General features: G+C 35.7%; 1 protein-coding gene across 5 annotated transcripts in view; it reads right to left on the reverse strand.

The window, feature by feature from the left end:
• Nucleotides 1-18,459, reverse strand: part of LOC140170248 (uncharacterized) — a 244,712-nt gene that overhangs the window by 56,681 nt on the left and 169,572 nt on the right. Inside the window, exon 5 of one of the 5 annotated variants that reach the window (XM_072193605.1) lies at nucleotides 4,627-5,058. The exons of 3 other annotated variants lie outside the window; for them this stretch is intronic. In XM_072193605.1, coding sequence (XP_072049706.1) covers nucleotides 4,642-5,058 — 417 coding nt within the window. In that variant the 3' untranslated portion in view covers nucleotides 4,627-4,641. Of the gene's footprint in view, nucleotides 1-4,626; nucleotides 5,059-8,416; nucleotides 8,897-18,459 lie in introns of those variants that run through there. One more of the 5 variants, XM_072193580.1, reaches the window with a different exon arrangement.

Raw genomic sequence — 18,459 nt, forward strand, 5'->3', positions numbered from 1 at the left:
ACTGGACTGGATGTTATGCATTTGGAGACGACCATGCAGGAAAGAAGGATTTGGTATGCTGTTGTAATTTTGGGACACCACTCACCTTACATTATGCAAGTAAGCAAACCAATAAATCTAAACACCCAATCCAATACTCAATGCTCTTAGTGTGTAGATCTTTATTGGTTTCGACTTGAAGCATTTAACACTTAAATAAAACACTGCAACTTATAGCTTTTCTGCGGTGAAAGAGTTATTTTATTTTCAACTTTTACAAGACTAAAAACTAATTCTACAATAACACAGTAACATTATGAATTTGGTATTAATACATGAATAACATACATGGATGTATACATAATAATGGGCTATTCTACTTGAAATCCATAACCTCTATGGAAAACATAACCTTACTATCTCACAAATAGGGAATAAATTTCAAATGGAGTCGCCCATTCAGGTAACCCATTTAAAATTCATACTCCCTCTGTGGGAGATTAAGGTCATGTCTTCCACAGGGGGTGTATGGATTTAACTGGCATAGCCCAATTCGTTACCTGACAAGCATGTCTCTAGGCACTACATGTACAAAACTGTTTGAGGAAAAAATACCATATTGTGTCTAAAATGCCAGGGAGTGGAATTTTCAAAAAGGGTGTTTATTTGAGGCAAATGTTTTAGGCCTTTTGGGGGAAAACTACCACATTGTGCCTATAATGGCCAGGGAGTAAAATTATTTGAAGCAGACACCTAGGTTTCATTATCATTGAGGTATAGGACTTTTTATTTTTTCGGAGAAGAGCAGGTAGGGCAACTACTTGATTATATTTCTACATGTTCATACTACATACTCTGAAAATTTTAGAAAATTCAAGACGAGTCCGCTTTTTTTTAAATCACATTTTTGTTCCTAAAATGGGGGTTATAGCGCCCTCAACGGGCACTCTCTCCATAGGGCTACATGTAAAGACCAGTTATAGACAAATGGCCCTAAAATAAAACGGATTCGTGCGAATTTCCTCAAATTTTGCATATGATGTAGATTTAACATCTGGAATGTAATGCAAGTGATGTCGTTGCTGCTCTTCTAAATTCATTTTTAAAATGTCCGCCCCAGACCAAGGTGCAGAGGTCACAATTTTTAGATGGACAGCCTTTCCTCCGAACTACATACACTTTAAGTTCATATCATTAGGAGTATAAAGTTTACTTCGATGACTGTTAAGTATCAAAAATATCAATTTTTAATAATTTGCCGTAAAATTTGTATTATAATGCAAATTAAAAAAAAAATCAAAATTATTTGATATCAGAAGCAGGCGGCGGATGACATGTTCGAGCCTGCAACTTGTGAAACCGCCCTGCCGTATGGCATTTTCCAATATAGTCGGTTAGTTTTGTGGGGTTCATTATCGAACCCCAAAGGTTTTAGCTTGTATTTATATTATTTATCAACATAGGCCTATTTGTTTGTGATATTTCAAGCGTTTTAAAATTTCAAAATAATCCTATTCAATTACACGGTTGCCGATGAAAATTAACTGAATTTAGAGAATGCAATACGGCCACCACCTGATCAGAAGGACATTCCTCATATTCAGAATGCAATTTGGTGTATCTGATGTGCTCTCAGATTCACGAAAAATATTGATCAAACATTGCTATCCGATTCCTTAATAATTAACAACAAATTGGTGATGCATTCATTAATCATGTGTTTTAATAATTAAAAAACTAATACTTAGATTTAAAAAGTTGAGCCAGACCAGTCAGGAAAGTTACCAGCCCAGCCAAAAAGTTACATACCAATGGCTGGCACACCGGCGCTATTTCCAACATCTAAGGGCAATGAATCGGTGAAGTATTTACAACAATAAAACTTATTTACAACACAGAGGAAGATTTTGATGAAAACATTACAGAATGTACCTGCTCCCATTTAAACAGTATTTTCAAATCCTGTGTACTGAATATGCATACTACAATAGCAAAAGGAAACTAGTGGCAAATGGTGGTCATAGACCACAAACCTAGCTGGGGCATGTTGGTGTTGTGGAGGTATCTGACCCCTACAAAATGTTCCAAAAATGCTCCCCTGGTCATGGGGTTTGTTTTCACCGAGTTTGAGTCCCGTACTCCTAACAGATGTCCAAAAAATTCAATTCTAAGATTTGACCCCAGATGACCTTTGACCTGAACTATGCATGATGTTCCATAATGTTCCCCTGGTCTTGAGGTTTGTTGTCACCATGTTTGAGCCCCGTACCTCTTACAGATATCCAGAAAATGAAATTCTATGATTTGACCCCAGATGACCTTTGACATGACCCTTGCACAGTGTTCCAAAATGTTCCCCAGGTCAGTAAGTTTGTTGTTGTGGAGTTTGAGCCCGTACCCCTAACAGATGTCCAGAAAATGCATTTAGAAAATTTGACCTCTACATGACCTTTGACCTGACCCCTGCAAAATGCTCCCCTGGTCATGAGATTTGTTGTCACTGCGTTTGAGCCCCATACCCCTTGCAGATATCCAGAAAATGAAGTTATAAAGATTTTACCCCAGATAACCTTTGACCTGACCCCTGCAAAATGTTCCAACATGTTCCCCTGATCATTAAGTTTGTTGTCACCAAGTTTGAGCCCCATACCCCTTACAGATGTCCAGGAAATGCGTTTCTAAAATTTGACCTCTGCATGACCTTTGACCTGACCCCATAAAATGTTCCCCTGGTCATGAGATTTATTGTATCGAGTTTGAGCCCCATACTCCTTACAGATGTCCAGATAATGCAATTGTAAGATTTTACCCCCTTAATGACCTTTGACCCCAATTCTGTGTGCAAGGTATGGGCACTGGGTAAAGCTGATACACATGTGTAAGTGACGTCATTGTGCTATGTAATATGTGGCAGAAGAAGCATTTTGAAGATATTTGGTTATATACCGAAAATGCCCCTTTAATGACCTTTGATCCCAATTCTGTTTGCACCATATGGGCACTGGATATAGGCGATACATATGTGCAAGTTACGTAATTGTAGGGTGTAACATGTAGGAGGAGAAGCATTTTGAAATTTGTTGCCAGAAGAAGAAAGAAGAATCGGATAGCATTACAGTACCTAGCTTGGGGGGTTGAAAACCCCCCAGCTAGGTAATCACATTTTTCTGTATATTGGATTATTCCAGTTGAAATCCACACACCCCCTAATAAAGACATGACCTTAATCTCCCACACAGGGGGTGCAGATTTCAAATGGAGTCACCCATTCAGAGTGGAAGATTAAGGTCATGTCTTCTATAGACAAATCCAATTTCACACATTCCTACACCTTAATGGCAGCCAAAGCTGGGTCCCCATCGGCTCAATCTCACATAAAATGTGAAATGATGCGGCCTTGGAGGCTATTTTTAAGCGGCTTTAATCCACCCAATTGGGCAGTCACAACGCCAGTTTGGTGTTGCGGGACCCAATAATGGCCGACCAAATCCTGACCATGACTTGGCTCGTTGGATTCTTCTATACGGGGTGTATGGATGTCAAATGGAATAGCCCATTTTAATACCTTTATTTTTTTCAATTGTATTCACATGACTCTTTGAATGAAAAAGTTGTTGCAGGTGCAAAGTTGCATGAATACATGTTGCTATATTTGCATTCCAGGCTTGAGTGACCAAGTCACATTTGTCATGTTGCATGAGCTTAAATGTGACACGATCTGGTCAATGGGAGCAGATTGTGTCATAAATTGCGTCACAAATGGAATTTTGCAATTTGCAACTCTACTCATACAATTGGTCACCATGACAATATAATTTGGTTTTATTTTATTTTATGAGCTATAGAAACAAAGGAGGTATCCAAATGTACAAAATATGATTGAGCTTGACCATTTTATCTGGTTTAAAATCTGATAACACAGGTTTTGAGATGTAACCTTTAGAAAAAGCATCAATATAGTTGTGTGCCTGTTTTAGTTCAAAATATTACTGAACTAATGCATGAATTAATGAGTACAATTAAAATAAACTTTTCCAAGTAATTTTTTTTCTTTCATTGATATAATACATGGACTTAGACATTAGAATTGTATTATACATTTTAAGTGGTTTCTATGACAGCTAAAATCCCTGGGCTAAAAGTGAACTACATACTTAAAAACATTGGGCTATTCCATATTTGACATGATCAAGGGGAACGAGTCGGATGTTGCTAATATTATTTTTGAGATATTGTAAAAATAGTGTTCAAATTCTTTTGTTTTATATTGTTTTCAGCCATTGATAAAATGCTCATAACTCGGTAACCAGATGTCTGATTTTGATGGGGTTTGCATCAAAATGTAGCATTCGTAAACTGCCAGAAAATTTTGTAAAAAAATTTTAACTGAAAATTACCGACATGTGACTCATTCCCCTTGATCATGTCACATATGCACACCCCTTTAATCTCCCGCACACTGTTTGTGTGAATTTCAAATGGGGTTACCTAAATGAGTGACTCCAATTTTCACTGCTTTAGCAACTTCTCTGGACACAACCCCAATTCAGCCACCTTAAATCTCATTTTTAAACTTCTACCTTTATCTCCCTCACACCGTTAGTGTGAATTTCAAATGGGGTTACCTAAATGGGGGACTCCCTAAATGGGGGACTCCGATCTTCACTGCTTTAGCAACTTCTCTGGACACAACCCCAATTCAGCCACCTTAAATCTCATTTTCAAACTGATACCTTTAGACAGTGCCTCATTATACCTCTGTACATAAAACTCCAGGGAGCATAAATCAGTATTTTCCATCAAAACCATCTCCACCTCCTCCGGAGATTTCTTGATAAACACACTGCTTAGCCTGCCCTTCGATTGGGGCACATTCACTAAAGTTCCTAAATTCAAATCCACCAGCTCTGACGCAGCTTTCATGAACTGATTCGTTGACATCATGTGTAGGAAGTTGCAGTTTGATTTGACGACTGCTGGTGTGACGAGGACACCTTTGGTTTGCAAGATGGCGGCCATTATGTTTCTTCTGCTCACTTTGGAGCCATCAAATCGTCTGTACTTTGATGGAGTTTTGTTCTGTAAAATAAGTGAGAGTTGAAATTGTAGACAAATCATACAAGAACCTTAATTGGGCTATTCCATTTAAAATCCATACTACCCCTGTGGAAAATTTAGCTAAAGTCTTCCACAGAGGGAGTATAAGTTTTGAATAGAATAGACAGTTGGGTAACTTCTATTTGAAATACTCACTCCAGCTGGGGAAGATATAGGTAAAGCCATAATACAAAGGGAGTATGGGTTTCAAAATGATTAACCCTGACCAATTACATTTGTAAAACATACTCCCCCTGTGGAAGATATTTCCAAAATCATCTTATAAGTTTAAGGTACTTAGTCGTTAATACTGAACTGTAGGGAGAATGGTGGCCAAGCGGAATGGGCTCAGACTTACAATCGGAATGTTGCGGGTTCAAGCCCTGGCAATGCCATCATGTTGTGCCCTTGAGTAAAGCACTTTATCTCGATTAATACTCCTCTCCATTCAGGTATAAATTGGTAACATCATTCTTAAATGCTGGGAAGGTAACAGAGACACTGTGGAGAAGATGTGGCAATCCCCCACATCAACTTTTCACAGTAAAATCTGGCCTAATTGCTAATAAAAGAGAGATGGGCAGTTCGTCCTGTAAAAAATGCAGGTTTGAATTCTATACCAGCAATTTGTTAGTATATTTGACAGCAAATGTTGCATCCAACTTGTCCAATGGCATCTTTCTTGGATAAAGTATAGGCCTACAGCTACTGAATTAATATGGAACTCTGGGTCTGACCACAAGTCTGTGTAAAGCATCACTTGAAAGTCACAATACAGACAGTTTGGTTGAATTAGTGATTAATCATCTTTAACCCCATGAGCACTACCTGCCGATCCAACATTGCCTCTGATTGGTCAATTACATGATATCTTTACTTTAATAATTCACGCCAATTTTTGCTGATTGGTCCAATTGAAAATGAAAACTTTCTAACTCTCTACAATCCAACATTACAAAGCGACTAGACTGCAAGGCCCAGCATCCCACATGATCCGATTACGCAATTATCCTAAGGCACATAATACACACTAGTGCTCCGCGACTGACGGGTCAGTGATTAAAAATCACATTGGTGAAAATAACTTTTTTAGTCATATTTAAAAGAAAGGTTTTATTTCAAACTCTAATGGTGACCCGCAGGTCAAATTGCTAGAATTGTACATTAAACACAACACCAATATTGCAACATTGAAACAAACACCTATACAAACATCCCAATTCAACCCAACCCCATCCCCCAGTAGGCAATGAGGATAAAGTGCCTCGCCCAAGGACATAACACGTTGGCACGAGCGGGGCTCAAACTCGCAACCTATGGATTATGTGTCGGGCGCCTTATCCACTCGGTCACACATGCTCAACCTATCTATACTTTGGGCTATTCCAGATGAAATCCATACACCCCCTATGGAAGACATGATCTTAATCTTCCAGTCAGGGAGTGTGGATTTGAATGGAGTTACCTGAATGTGTGATGCCATTTGAAATCTTCACCCCCTGTGTGGAAGATTAAGGTCATGGCTTCCAGGAGGTGTATGAATTTTGATTGGAAAAGCCAATTACTTTGGTTGATGCTTGACAAGTTACTAAAACATCAAAAATAGACAAAAAATGGGAGGCAAATACATGTTTTCTCTACAAGTTTCATTTTTATTTCACAATATCACCTCTATAATAATTCATTGACTATGATCATAGTTGTGCACATTTGTTACAGAAATAAGGCAAAAAAAAAAGATTGTTGGCTTGTCCTCCACCGACCGACCCTAATCTGGAAAAAAGTTTTGTTTTTTTTGTTTACTGTACAAATGAATACCGACCCTAATTTTGGAAATTCCAGAAAAAGGTTTTTTTCTGTTAAACATTTTTAACATCCTGAAAAGATTTTTTACAGTTTCTACACACTTCTAAACAGTATACAACTTTTTGGGCTATTTATCAAGCTAATTAAAGGCATACAGTCTTGTTTCTGCTATGACCTTTAAATCCTGACCAACCGACCTAATTCTAAAAAAGTTGTAGAGGACAAGCAAACTATCTTTTGCTAAAAAAGTTGTGGAGGACACACAACTATTTGTTTACCTAATAAAATGCATTGACTTTTTTATGTTCAAAACTATTACAAGGTAACAGCACCTAGTTGAAAGCTAGACATCAACTAATTATTTACATAATTGTACAAAACTTTTAGGCCAATCAAATTCATCTAGTCTAAAATACAGTCAAAGACATGCAATTTTTAAATAAAAACTCAAAATTCAAGTGCTAGTCATATACACATTGCATTCCCTGGCCATTAAGTTGATTATATTGGATATAGTCAAAAGCCTTGACAGGAATGCTAGTTACTTTGAAAGTGGTGTGAAGGAGTCAATTTACATCAGAGTCAGCCAACATCACTAGAACGTGACAGGGGGTGGGGGCTGATACAAGTTACCAAAAGTGTACAACCCAGTTTTGGGGCCAAGTGTTCAAAAGGTCACTGATCTCTAACTTGGGTTGCCAGTTTCCTGATGAAGGTCAAAGTTGTGACCAAAAATTTGAGTTACGCCTTAATTTTGTGTTGAGATTGTAAGTTTGAACAATTTTAATAATCTCACATTTTTTATAATAATAAATGCATTTAAAAAATTGGTCTTACTAATACACATCTTTACAATCTGTACAACTACATGTATAAACCCTACAAATATTACATTTAAACAGAGACAATATCTTGCTTTGTTGTGTAATAATTATTTTAAAGAATATCAACATCAAAATTAATGAAAATTATTACTTTTTAGCATAAACTATGACTGCTCTTGAAATTAGTAGCTTATTAACATTATTAGGGCTATATGCCTAGTTGAATGTTCTTTACCTGAAGTAATTGTTCTCTCCATCCAACAAAATATATGTACAACAGATGATTCAAAACTTGTATTCCTTAGATTCCTAAAACTATTAAATCAATGTGCTGGTTCTCTTACTATTACTGAGAATATTACAGGGGGGATTTACGCATATTTTCGGATAACAACTTTCTCTATACTCTTTACTGCCGGGCTTTACTGTTTGGACTGTGCGCTTTTATGGACACTTTTGTCCAAATGTACCCAATTCAACAATTAAATGCGCCCAATCGTACAGTGGCTGATCTTGCGTGTGTATTTTTGTATGTACAGTGCCCGATTATGAAAAAACGACCCGTCCTACATGAATCCTTGGTCACCATGCATGAATGGCTGGCTCCATTTGAAATTCACACCCCTTATGTGGGAGATTAAGATCATGTCTTCCATATGGGGTGTATGGATTTGAACTGAAATAGCTCATTTTTGTGTCAGCTGACACAAGAAATCTGTGTCAGCTTAAACAAGCAAATTTTGTGGAACAAGACCCATGGTAGCCAACTCATGTCTCACAGACAAAGAAATCCCCTGGGTCGATTTCGATATGGGCTGATTATAACGATGCGCATAGTAATCCACTTCACATAAATCCGGATTCATTTGTAATGCAACCCCAACTTCCTCTGGTCTCTTCTTGATAAAAACTTGCGCTGCTTGACCTGCACCCTTTCCACGGACTGGTACTAAAGATCCTACATTCAGTTCTTGCAGCTCTTTTGCTGCTTTGATAAACATATGTGTTGACATCATATACAGGAACTTCCATGTGTGTTTTACGATGGCTGGAGTGACGACTGGGCCTTTGGTTTGCAAAATGGCTGCCATGATACTCCTCCATGTCATTGGAGTATTCTGACTCAACTTTGACCCCTGATGGCCCTTTGATCCTCTTGGTTCAACTTTGATCTTCTTGGTGAATGGTTTCTGCAGAATGAAATTAAAAGAGAGAGGGTGGTCATGTAACTACAATTCATGTGTTTACATGGGTGGTCAAAATGTGCTGGAGTACATGACAAAAATCTATGATTAAAACATCACTAGAATTGTCCTACCTGCCCAAAGAAAGTCCCTTCCAGCACTAGAGGTGATCTGATAGAGGTATTCAAATTCTTGAACGGTCTAGACGATATCAGACCAGAGGAGCTCCTCATCAAGTCACACAATACAAATGCACACACCACGGACTCAGTAGACACAACCATAAGGTCTTTGAGAAGCAGCTGCACAAAAGCCTGAACCTGAGGAAGTTTCTCTTCTTGCAGAGAGGGTGATAGACGCATGGAACAAACGTCCTGAAGATGTTTTAAAGACAACAAACCAATTCAAGGGCAAAATTGACAAAGTTTTGAAAGGTGAGCAGATGTGGGGAACTAAAAGGCATAAACCTAACACATGGTAGCAGCGTAGAAGCCCAGTGACAATAAAAGTGTACATGATTATGATAATAAATTGGCAAATAAAAATGCAAACATGTTGTACAAAACTACCCTATGCCCAGTAAATAAAGTTCCTTGTATCTGATCCAATTACAATATTAATATTGAACTATAATCTAGTCAACTGGACTTACTGAGTTTTTTTTGAGTGGGAAATTTTCACGTCCAATCCTGAACGCATCATCAGCCCTACTGATCATCTGGCGGCAAAAGTTCATTGACCTGTGAAACGGATGTTGTAGTATCACAGGTCACCACCTTTGAGTTCAACCTGAGAGGTATCTTCCTGATCGCTGAACTGTAGGTCCCACTCAAAAAAAACCCAGTAAGTCCAGTTGACTAGATTATAGTTCAATATTAATATTGTTTACTACCTGGATGAAAGATAATCTTCACAAACGTGATCCAATTATACACTTACTTGTGAACGTTTCAACAACTAATTGGATCAGATACAAGGAACTTTATTTACTGAGTTTACTCCACCGATCCTGATGAATTTGTTCAATCATACCCTATGCCCAATTGGAAAATAAAGTTCTGTCCATTTAAAACAAAACAAACAAACAAAAATATATATAGGGAACTATACTCTTCCAAAATTCAAGACTCAACTCTTCCTTTCATAATATCAGAAACTCTGCTCCAAATCATTGGGAAAATATGTAAAATTGGTCAAGACCTTTTATTTCGAATGCAACTCTGGGCAAATATATATTCTTAAATAAGTTTAAATTCTATGAGTCTTACTATGAGTTGTACTACTTCCTTGTTTATACAGTATATAAATATGTGACCCAATCTGATCCACTCATCAGGCCAAAGTCAAAAGAAATTTTGAAAATTGAGTTACTCCCAGTAGTGGCGTGGCGTGGGATTTTTTTTAAATTTCAGATCAATGGGGGGGGGGGGCATGTGCCCCCGTGCTCCTATGACGCTACGCCACCAGCTCCCCAGGTCTTTTGAATACATGGTTGCAAAGTTATGGGGTTTTTTTCTCCTGACTTTGTGTCTATATCTCAGTTTCATTATTGCTGACTTTAACCAGATTAAATCAGATCTGGTCATATATGTATAGGAAAGCTTATCAATGACTATATCTTTCTGGATTTTTGTCATGTATAGTTTTTGTTAATTTGTCCCAATTTTGTTCTATAAATGTAAAGGTGGTGTTCATTTCAGGCCTCATTGTAGCCTAGTATAGCGATGAGTCCATGCAGGTACTCTGATGTTCAGAGGATAACATCCAGATCCAGAATCCACTTTCCCAGTGGCACCTTCTAACCAAACCAAATTTAAGAATCGTCAGGTCATAGCTGAGCTTGATGGCAATTGCAACGGACACAAAATAATGAGATCAAATATGAAACAAAGACACAAAATAATGAAGAACAAATATGAAACAAATCTGAAAACATCTCTTTTATTTAACAACTAGTAAACTACCAAATACAATTTGTCACATACATTCAATATCATGATACTTGTGATCAATTTAAAGACATTATAAATACTCAAAGAGAACTGACTCATATTTACCTCTTGTGTAACGCGACAGCAAACCACCATTGGTTTGTCACACATGGAGTCCAAAAAAGCGTACCAATGGCATTTATCCGCAAAAAAGCTTGATATCAAATGATGATTTGCATCTTTAAGCTTGAGCATTAAAAAAATGAAGGTTTGTATAATATTATGTCACACTTCTAGGTGAGTACAGCCATAGCTAGGTGGTGCAATGCACTCTTCAAAAAAGCCAATCTGAATAAAAAGGTCCACTTTTTTTGTCAAAAAATTGAAAATCAGCCCTTTTTTGAAGCAAAAATGCACAAAAGTTTGGCTTTTATTTTCGGTAAAAACAATGAAATCAGCCCTCTTTTGAAGGAAAAATTCACAGAAGCCACTTTTTAAGCCTCCCCTACCCCTTTAAAAATATATTCTGGCTATGAGCATGAGCTAAGTTATCAACACAACTATCAAAACACAAATAAGCCTACACTTCATATTTCAGAGATGCCACTTAAATGCTGTCAAAATGTCCTGAAAAACAAGAAAAAATCCACAAAATGCACCTTTCCCTATCCTTTTGCACAAGAAGGGTGCAGAGCAAACATTTCCTGAAAATGGGTGTTGTTTTTTTAATTTCCTGAAATCAGGAAATTTCCTGAAAAGTGGCAACTCTGATATTTACTGGGGCCCATGGTGAAATAATGTCGCCTTTTTGTTTTTAAACATGCTATGCTCCAAACGCATTAGGGCTAGGCCCATGTGGATAGTAATTATCAAAATACACAACAGGAATCTGATAGAGCTATTGTTTTTTATCATGTAAATGACATAAAACATGAACAATTGGGCAACTTTTATCTTTTATATGTTTGAATAACAATTTGATCCATCAAGGAATTCCAGAATTCATAATGCTTAAAAAGTTACAACAAACATCTAACAACCAATAACTGATGAAAAACAACAATATGAAACATTACAACTATCAATTCAATTATTCACAAGTCTGCACAAAAAGTGACGCAGCTGTTATAAATACGCCTATAGCTTCAGAACTAATCATTGTTTTTACAATATTTCAATAGAGAGAAAAGGATGATTTATTTACGCGCATTTTGATACCCCATTTTCAGATGTCGTTCAATATTAACAACACAGTAGTGTTTTTAAAGAAAAATACCCGAATTTAAAAGTTGCATTTACAGCAATCAATGGTTATTATGCCAGTACTGTAGCACGTAAAGCCCTCCATTATCTTCGCGCTTACTTCAAATCAATACAAATAGCTACAACTTTCAAATTCGGGTATCTTTCTTTCAAAACACTGCTGTGTTGTTAATATTGAAGGAAATTGGACAAACTTGGTATCAAAATGCATGTAAATAAATCATCCTTCTTTTTATGTTAAAATATTGTGAAAAAAATTTATTAGTTCTGAAGCTATAGGCGTGTTTCTAATAGCTGCGTTACTTTTTGTGCAGACTTTATATTGGATTCATTTGATACCCTATAATACAAATCAACTACAGCTACATAATAGTCATTTATCAAGCCTTGAAATAAGCAGATAAGACTGGAACAAGGAGCAATTTGTTTTTGAACATTGCTCCTGGTTCACTGGGATTTTACAAGAATCAGGAGCAATTTCTGAAGAAACAGGAGCAATTTTCAAGTACAGCATACCAGCACTATTCCATCCCGTGTAAATCTGAACCAAGGAGCAATTTATTTTAGAAACTTGCTCCTGGTTCATGTGAATATTATAAGGACCAGGATTGGTGGCAAATTTGCTCCCCGCGCCCGCTTATTTCAAGGCTTGGTTACTATACATTTCATCTAGTCAACGCATAAGTTATTTACAGACCTAACAGTTTCAACCATCTTGGGCAATGTCCTTCATTTGATATCATTATAATACAAATTAACTACAGCTGCCTACCTATTGTCAATAGTGTCATTTGTCGAAAAGAACCCTTGTTCTGAAAGATGATTTATCTAAAGGGATTGCAATTCAAAAAATTTTCAGAGAAAAGACCATTTTGATAAATTACTCTTCAAAAGAAAGCATCTTCAGAAGAAAAACTTTTCAAACTTTGCACCCTTCAGAACAAACACTTCGGATAATCCTGCACCAAAACTTTTCATTTAAAAGATAATGTCGTTGGGTGGGAAACAAGGGGTCTTTCAGTGAGAGCCTACAATCAAGTGCAAATTTGCTGGGACACTTTCATAGTTCAATGACCCTCCCCGCACCCCTTATTCAATGTTGTATACCAAACGCCTCATTTTTTAAATGGCCTATATTTTTGCTCCAACATTGGTTGGTGGGGGAGGAGGGATTCGAAATAGGTTGGAAACTATACAAATAAAAAATCACATGGTGAACTTCATATGACCGGTTTTATTGAACAGAGGGCGAAATATGAACAAGTGTCCCAGGAAATTTGCACTTGATTGTATTGAAGAAGACAAAAATAATATATTACTTTCAGTAAAATTACCATAACTCGCAAACGCGTTGCTCGATTGACATGATTTTTTCACTAATTTAAAACAAATAACATTATGCATATTTTGGTTACTTTAATTGTCATTTTTGTCAAACTAAATATTTTTAGGTATCAAAACGCTGTAATATATGCATTATTTAAGGCATATTTGACACATGATTGCTATTATAAGCGCATTATCTCAAAATTCACTTTTAAAACAATTTAAAACTAATCAAAATTAAATCATATTGGAAATATAGAGTACAATCAGTTAAAAATACCTACTGAAATAACAAAAAATATCATAAAACAAAACAATTGTTTCCCTTTAGTTCATTGATAAATGTAAATGTAAATTGGCAACATAAAGGACAAAAAGAAAAAAGAAAAATAGAAAGAAAGAAAGAAAGAAAGAAAGAAAGAAAGAAAGAAAAGAAAAGAAAAAAGAAAGAAAGAAAGAAAGAAAGACAAAAAGAATAAAAAAGAAAGAAAGAAAAATAGCATTACATGGATTCAACTCGAGATCTCGGGAGAGAAGCAAAGCCAGTAACTATATGCCACCGGAGACTGATGACAATTGCACTCGATTTCAGCGTATTTAATCCTATCATTGCAATGCTACTGTATTGTGTTATCGAAGCTTCGATCCAATGAAATCATTCATTAAAACTCATGTTTTGGTCGTATTCAGCATTTATCTAACGTATATTTTGAATATACACGGTCACATTATACATACCTTCCTAACTTTGATATGTTTATTGGTAATTATTCCTCCATTTAAGCCAAATGAGCACGGTCTACCATAATGTTAAATAAATATATATTACTTTTTAAGTTATATTATTCTGGTAGACCGTTATTGCGTCATTAATTCTTGTTATCCTTGTTATAAATAAATTAGCATGAATAACAACAGCTCAACCATAGTGTAGTGGTTTGCTTACTGCCTTCTGATCATGAGGGCTACTGTTCTAAGCCCATTGTCGCCGATATGTTTACTTTTAAATCCTGCTCTTTATCTCTTTTTTATTTATTGAATACCAATAATAAGCACATTTTAAATGTGTAATTGTATATACATTTTTGGCATGGCATTGTTACGTTGAATTAGCGTGTCTGTGATGGGTAGTTGAAGGCCTATATTAAAGAGTTTAACGTGCATTCCGATAATAGCATTTGAAAATAGGGTAATGAGTTTGAAAGATCAATGATGAGACAAACATCATGATTCTGTTCTATTTATTTCTATATTTTCTTAATTTCTTATTTGGTTTGCTTTTATTATGTTTGTAAATTCTACCAAAGGAGAATTTATATGTCCACTCTAATATAAGCAATCAATGTGTCAAATATTCCTTGAAAATGCATGCATTGCAGGGTTGGATATTCAAAAAAATGTTTATTTTAATACATTTTTAAAAATTGGCTAATCATGTAATGCATAATGAAATTATCTTGACATCACTGAAAAAATTATGAAAATCGAGCAACGCGTTCGAGAGTTATGGCGATTTTATTGATATTAATAGATTATTTTTCGCATCCCCTATACAATCAAGTGCAAATTTGCTGGGACACTTTCATAGTTCAATGACCTCCCAAGCACCTTATTCAATGTTGTATACCAAACGCCTCATTTTTTAAATGGCCTATATTTTTGCTCCAACATTGGTTGGTGGGGAGGAGGATTCAAATAGGTTGGAAACTATACAAATAAAAAATCACATGGTGAACTTCATATGACCGGTTTTATTGAACAGAGGGCGCGAAATATGAACAAGTGTCCCAGGGAAATTTGCACTTGATTGTATTGAAGAAGACAAAAAATAATATATTACTTTCAGTAAAATTACCATAACTCGCAAACGCGTTGCTCGATTGACATGATTTTTTCACTAATTTAAAACAAATAACATTAGCATATTTTGGTTACTTTAATTGTCATTTTTGTCAAACTAAATATTTTAGGTATCAAAACGCTGTAATATATGCATTATTTAAGGCATATTTGACACATGATTGCTATTATAAGCGCATTATCTCAAAATTCACTTTTAAAACAATTTAAAACTAATCAAAATTAAATCATATTGGAAATATAGAGTACAATCAGTTAAAAATACCTACTGAAATAACAAAAAATATCATAAAACAAAACAATTGTTTCCCTTTAGTTCATTGATAAATGTAAATGTAAATTGGCAACATAAAGGAAAAAAAGAAAAAAGAAAAATAGAAAGAAAGAAAGAAAGAAAGAAAGAAAGAAAGAAAGAAAGAAAGAAAAAAGAAAGAAAGAAAGAAAGAAAGACAAAAAGAATAAAAAAAGAAAGAAAGAAAAATAGCATTACATGGATTCGAACTCGAGATCTCGGGGAGAGAAGCAAAGCCAGTAACTATATGCCACCGGGAGACTGATGACAATTGCACTCGATTTCAGCGTATTTAATCCTATCATTGCAATGCTACTGTATTGTGTTATCGAGCTTCGATCCAATGAAATCATTCATTAAAACTCATGTTTTAGTAGTATTAAACATTTATCTAACGTATATTTTGAATATACACGGTCACATTATACATACCTTCCTAACTTTGATATGTTTATTGGTAATTATTCCTCCATTTAAGCCAAATGAGCACGGTCTACCATAATGTTAAATAAATATATATTACTTTTTAAGTTATATTATTCTGGTAGACCGTTATTAAATCATTAATTCTTGTTATCCTTGTTATAAATAAATTCGCATGAATAACAACAGCTCAACCATAGTGTAGTGGTTTGCTTACTGCCTTCTGATCATGAGGGCTACGGTTCGAAGCTCATTGTCGCCGATATGTTTACTTTTAAATCCTGCTCTTTATCTCTTTTTTTTATTTTTGAATACCAATAATAAGCACATTTTAAATGTGTAATGTATATACATTTTTTGGCATGGCATTGTTACGTTGAATTAGCGTGTCTGCGATGGGTAGTTGAAGGCCTATATTAAAGAGTTTAACGTGCATTCCGATAATAGCATTTGAAAATAGGGTAATGAGTTTGAAAGATCAATGATGAGACAAACATCATGATTCTGTTCTATTTATTTCTATATTTTCTTAATTTCTTATTTGGTTTGCTTTTATTATGTTTGTAAATTCTACCAAAGGAGAATTTATATGTCCACTCTAATATAAGCAATCAATGTGTCAAATATTCCTTGAAAATGCATGCATTGCAGGGTTGGATATTCAAAAAAATGTTTATTTTAATACATTTTAAAAAAATTGGCTAATCATGTAATGCATAATGAAATTATCTTGACATCACTGAAAAAATTATGAAAATCGAGCAACGCGCGTTCGAGAGTTATGGCGATTTTATTGATATTAATAGATTATTTTTTTCGCATCCCCTATACAATCAAGTGCAAATTTGCTGGGACACTTTCATAGTTCAATGACCTCCCCACTTTTTATTCAATGTTGTATACCAAACGCCTCATTTTTAAATGGCCTATATTTTTGCTCCAACATTGGTTGGTGGGGAGGAGGGATTCAAATAGGTTGGAAACTATACAAATAAAAAATCACATGGTGAACTTCATATGACCGGTTTTATTGAACAGAGGGCGCGAAATATGAACAAGTGTCCCAGGGAAATTTGCACTTGATTGTAGGCACCAAAAAAGGAGGGGGGGGGGGGGGGTTCTTTCAGTGAGAAGGCCCCCCAAAAGGGGTCTTTCCATGAGATTGAAGAAAATTTTACCAAAAAAGGTGGTCATTCAGCAGTCAGACAGGGAAAAATTTTGGGTCAAAAATATTGATTCAACATTTTCAAAAATTCATCAAAATTTGAAAAATTTTGAAAAAATTGAAAATTTTTGAAAGAAAAATAAAAGAAAAAACAGGGTCATGCAGTGAGAGATTATCAGAAATGTTCCCAAAATATTTGAAAAAAGGGGGTCTTTTGTCAACAAAAGCGGGTCATTGGTTGAGAGGGAGTTCAGTAACAAATTCATACACTCTTAGATAGCAAGAACCAATCAGAGCAAGCGTTAGAAAAATCAAAACCATGCATTGATTGTGTCTAATTGCACTCCGCGTATTACGCGCAGTGCTTTCGCGCGCGTTCGCGTCTCGTAGGCTTGATTCATTTTGCAGGCGGGTTGATGCATTCATATTTGGTTCTATTTTCCAATATTTTAAGTCATAATTTTATTATAAAAACAGCAAATGTCACATGTTTTTTCTTCTCGTGTATGAAATAGGTTCCCTCAGGGCTCGTGCATTAGACGCATCAACATCAGCGCGCGTGCATTATTTTGTCTAATTTCTCTCCCAACAAGTATACTCGTTCATTAACCTATAAATAAGGGGTCATTGGGTGAGAGGGAGTTGAAAAATGATGGTCAATGTGGCCACACATTCCCGTCACTCATTTTTTAGTGAGTGCCCCTCCCCCACCCCAAGGGAAAAATCCAATTGTAATTTGAATTTAATTAGGCTAAATGCAAAACTTGCTACGTAAAAGGTGGGCCCAATATATAGACCTCATTATCATTATATGCACTTCTGGTCATATTCTTTTTATGTGTGTCAACTTGAAGAATACCAACATACAACTTAAACTGTAAACTGCATAAATTTAGGGGTCTGTAAATAACCAGACATAAGTCGTTTTGTCATTGAAAATTTTTACTACATGTGAGGTTTTGTCTTCAGGGGTCAAATTTTCATTTTTCCGTCCCAGTGAGGATATTGCAGAAGTTAAGGTGGTGCTACACCCCTTGATAAATTTGTGACTATTTTTGCATTTTTCTCAAATTTAAATATTTACACACTGGTAACAAAAGTTATGTATATTATAGGGGCAAGGAATCCAGTTACTACACTGGAATTTCAGTGACTTAAGGGGGTACTACACCCCTGTGTTAAATTTGTGACTATTTTTGTATTTTTCTCAAAAAATAATAACACACTTGTAACAAAAGTTTTGTATATTATTGGGGCAAGGAATCCAATTACTACATTGAAATTTCAGTGACTCAAGACAAGCGGTTCA

The sequence above is a fragment of the Amphiura filiformis genome, chromosome 14 (assembly GCF_039555335.1).
Source record: "Amphiura filiformis chromosome 14, Afil_fr2py, whole genome shotgun sequence".
Taxonomy (NCBI): domain Eukaryota; kingdom Metazoa; phylum Echinodermata; class Ophiuroidea; order Amphilepidida; family Amphiuridae; genus Amphiura; species Amphiura filiformis.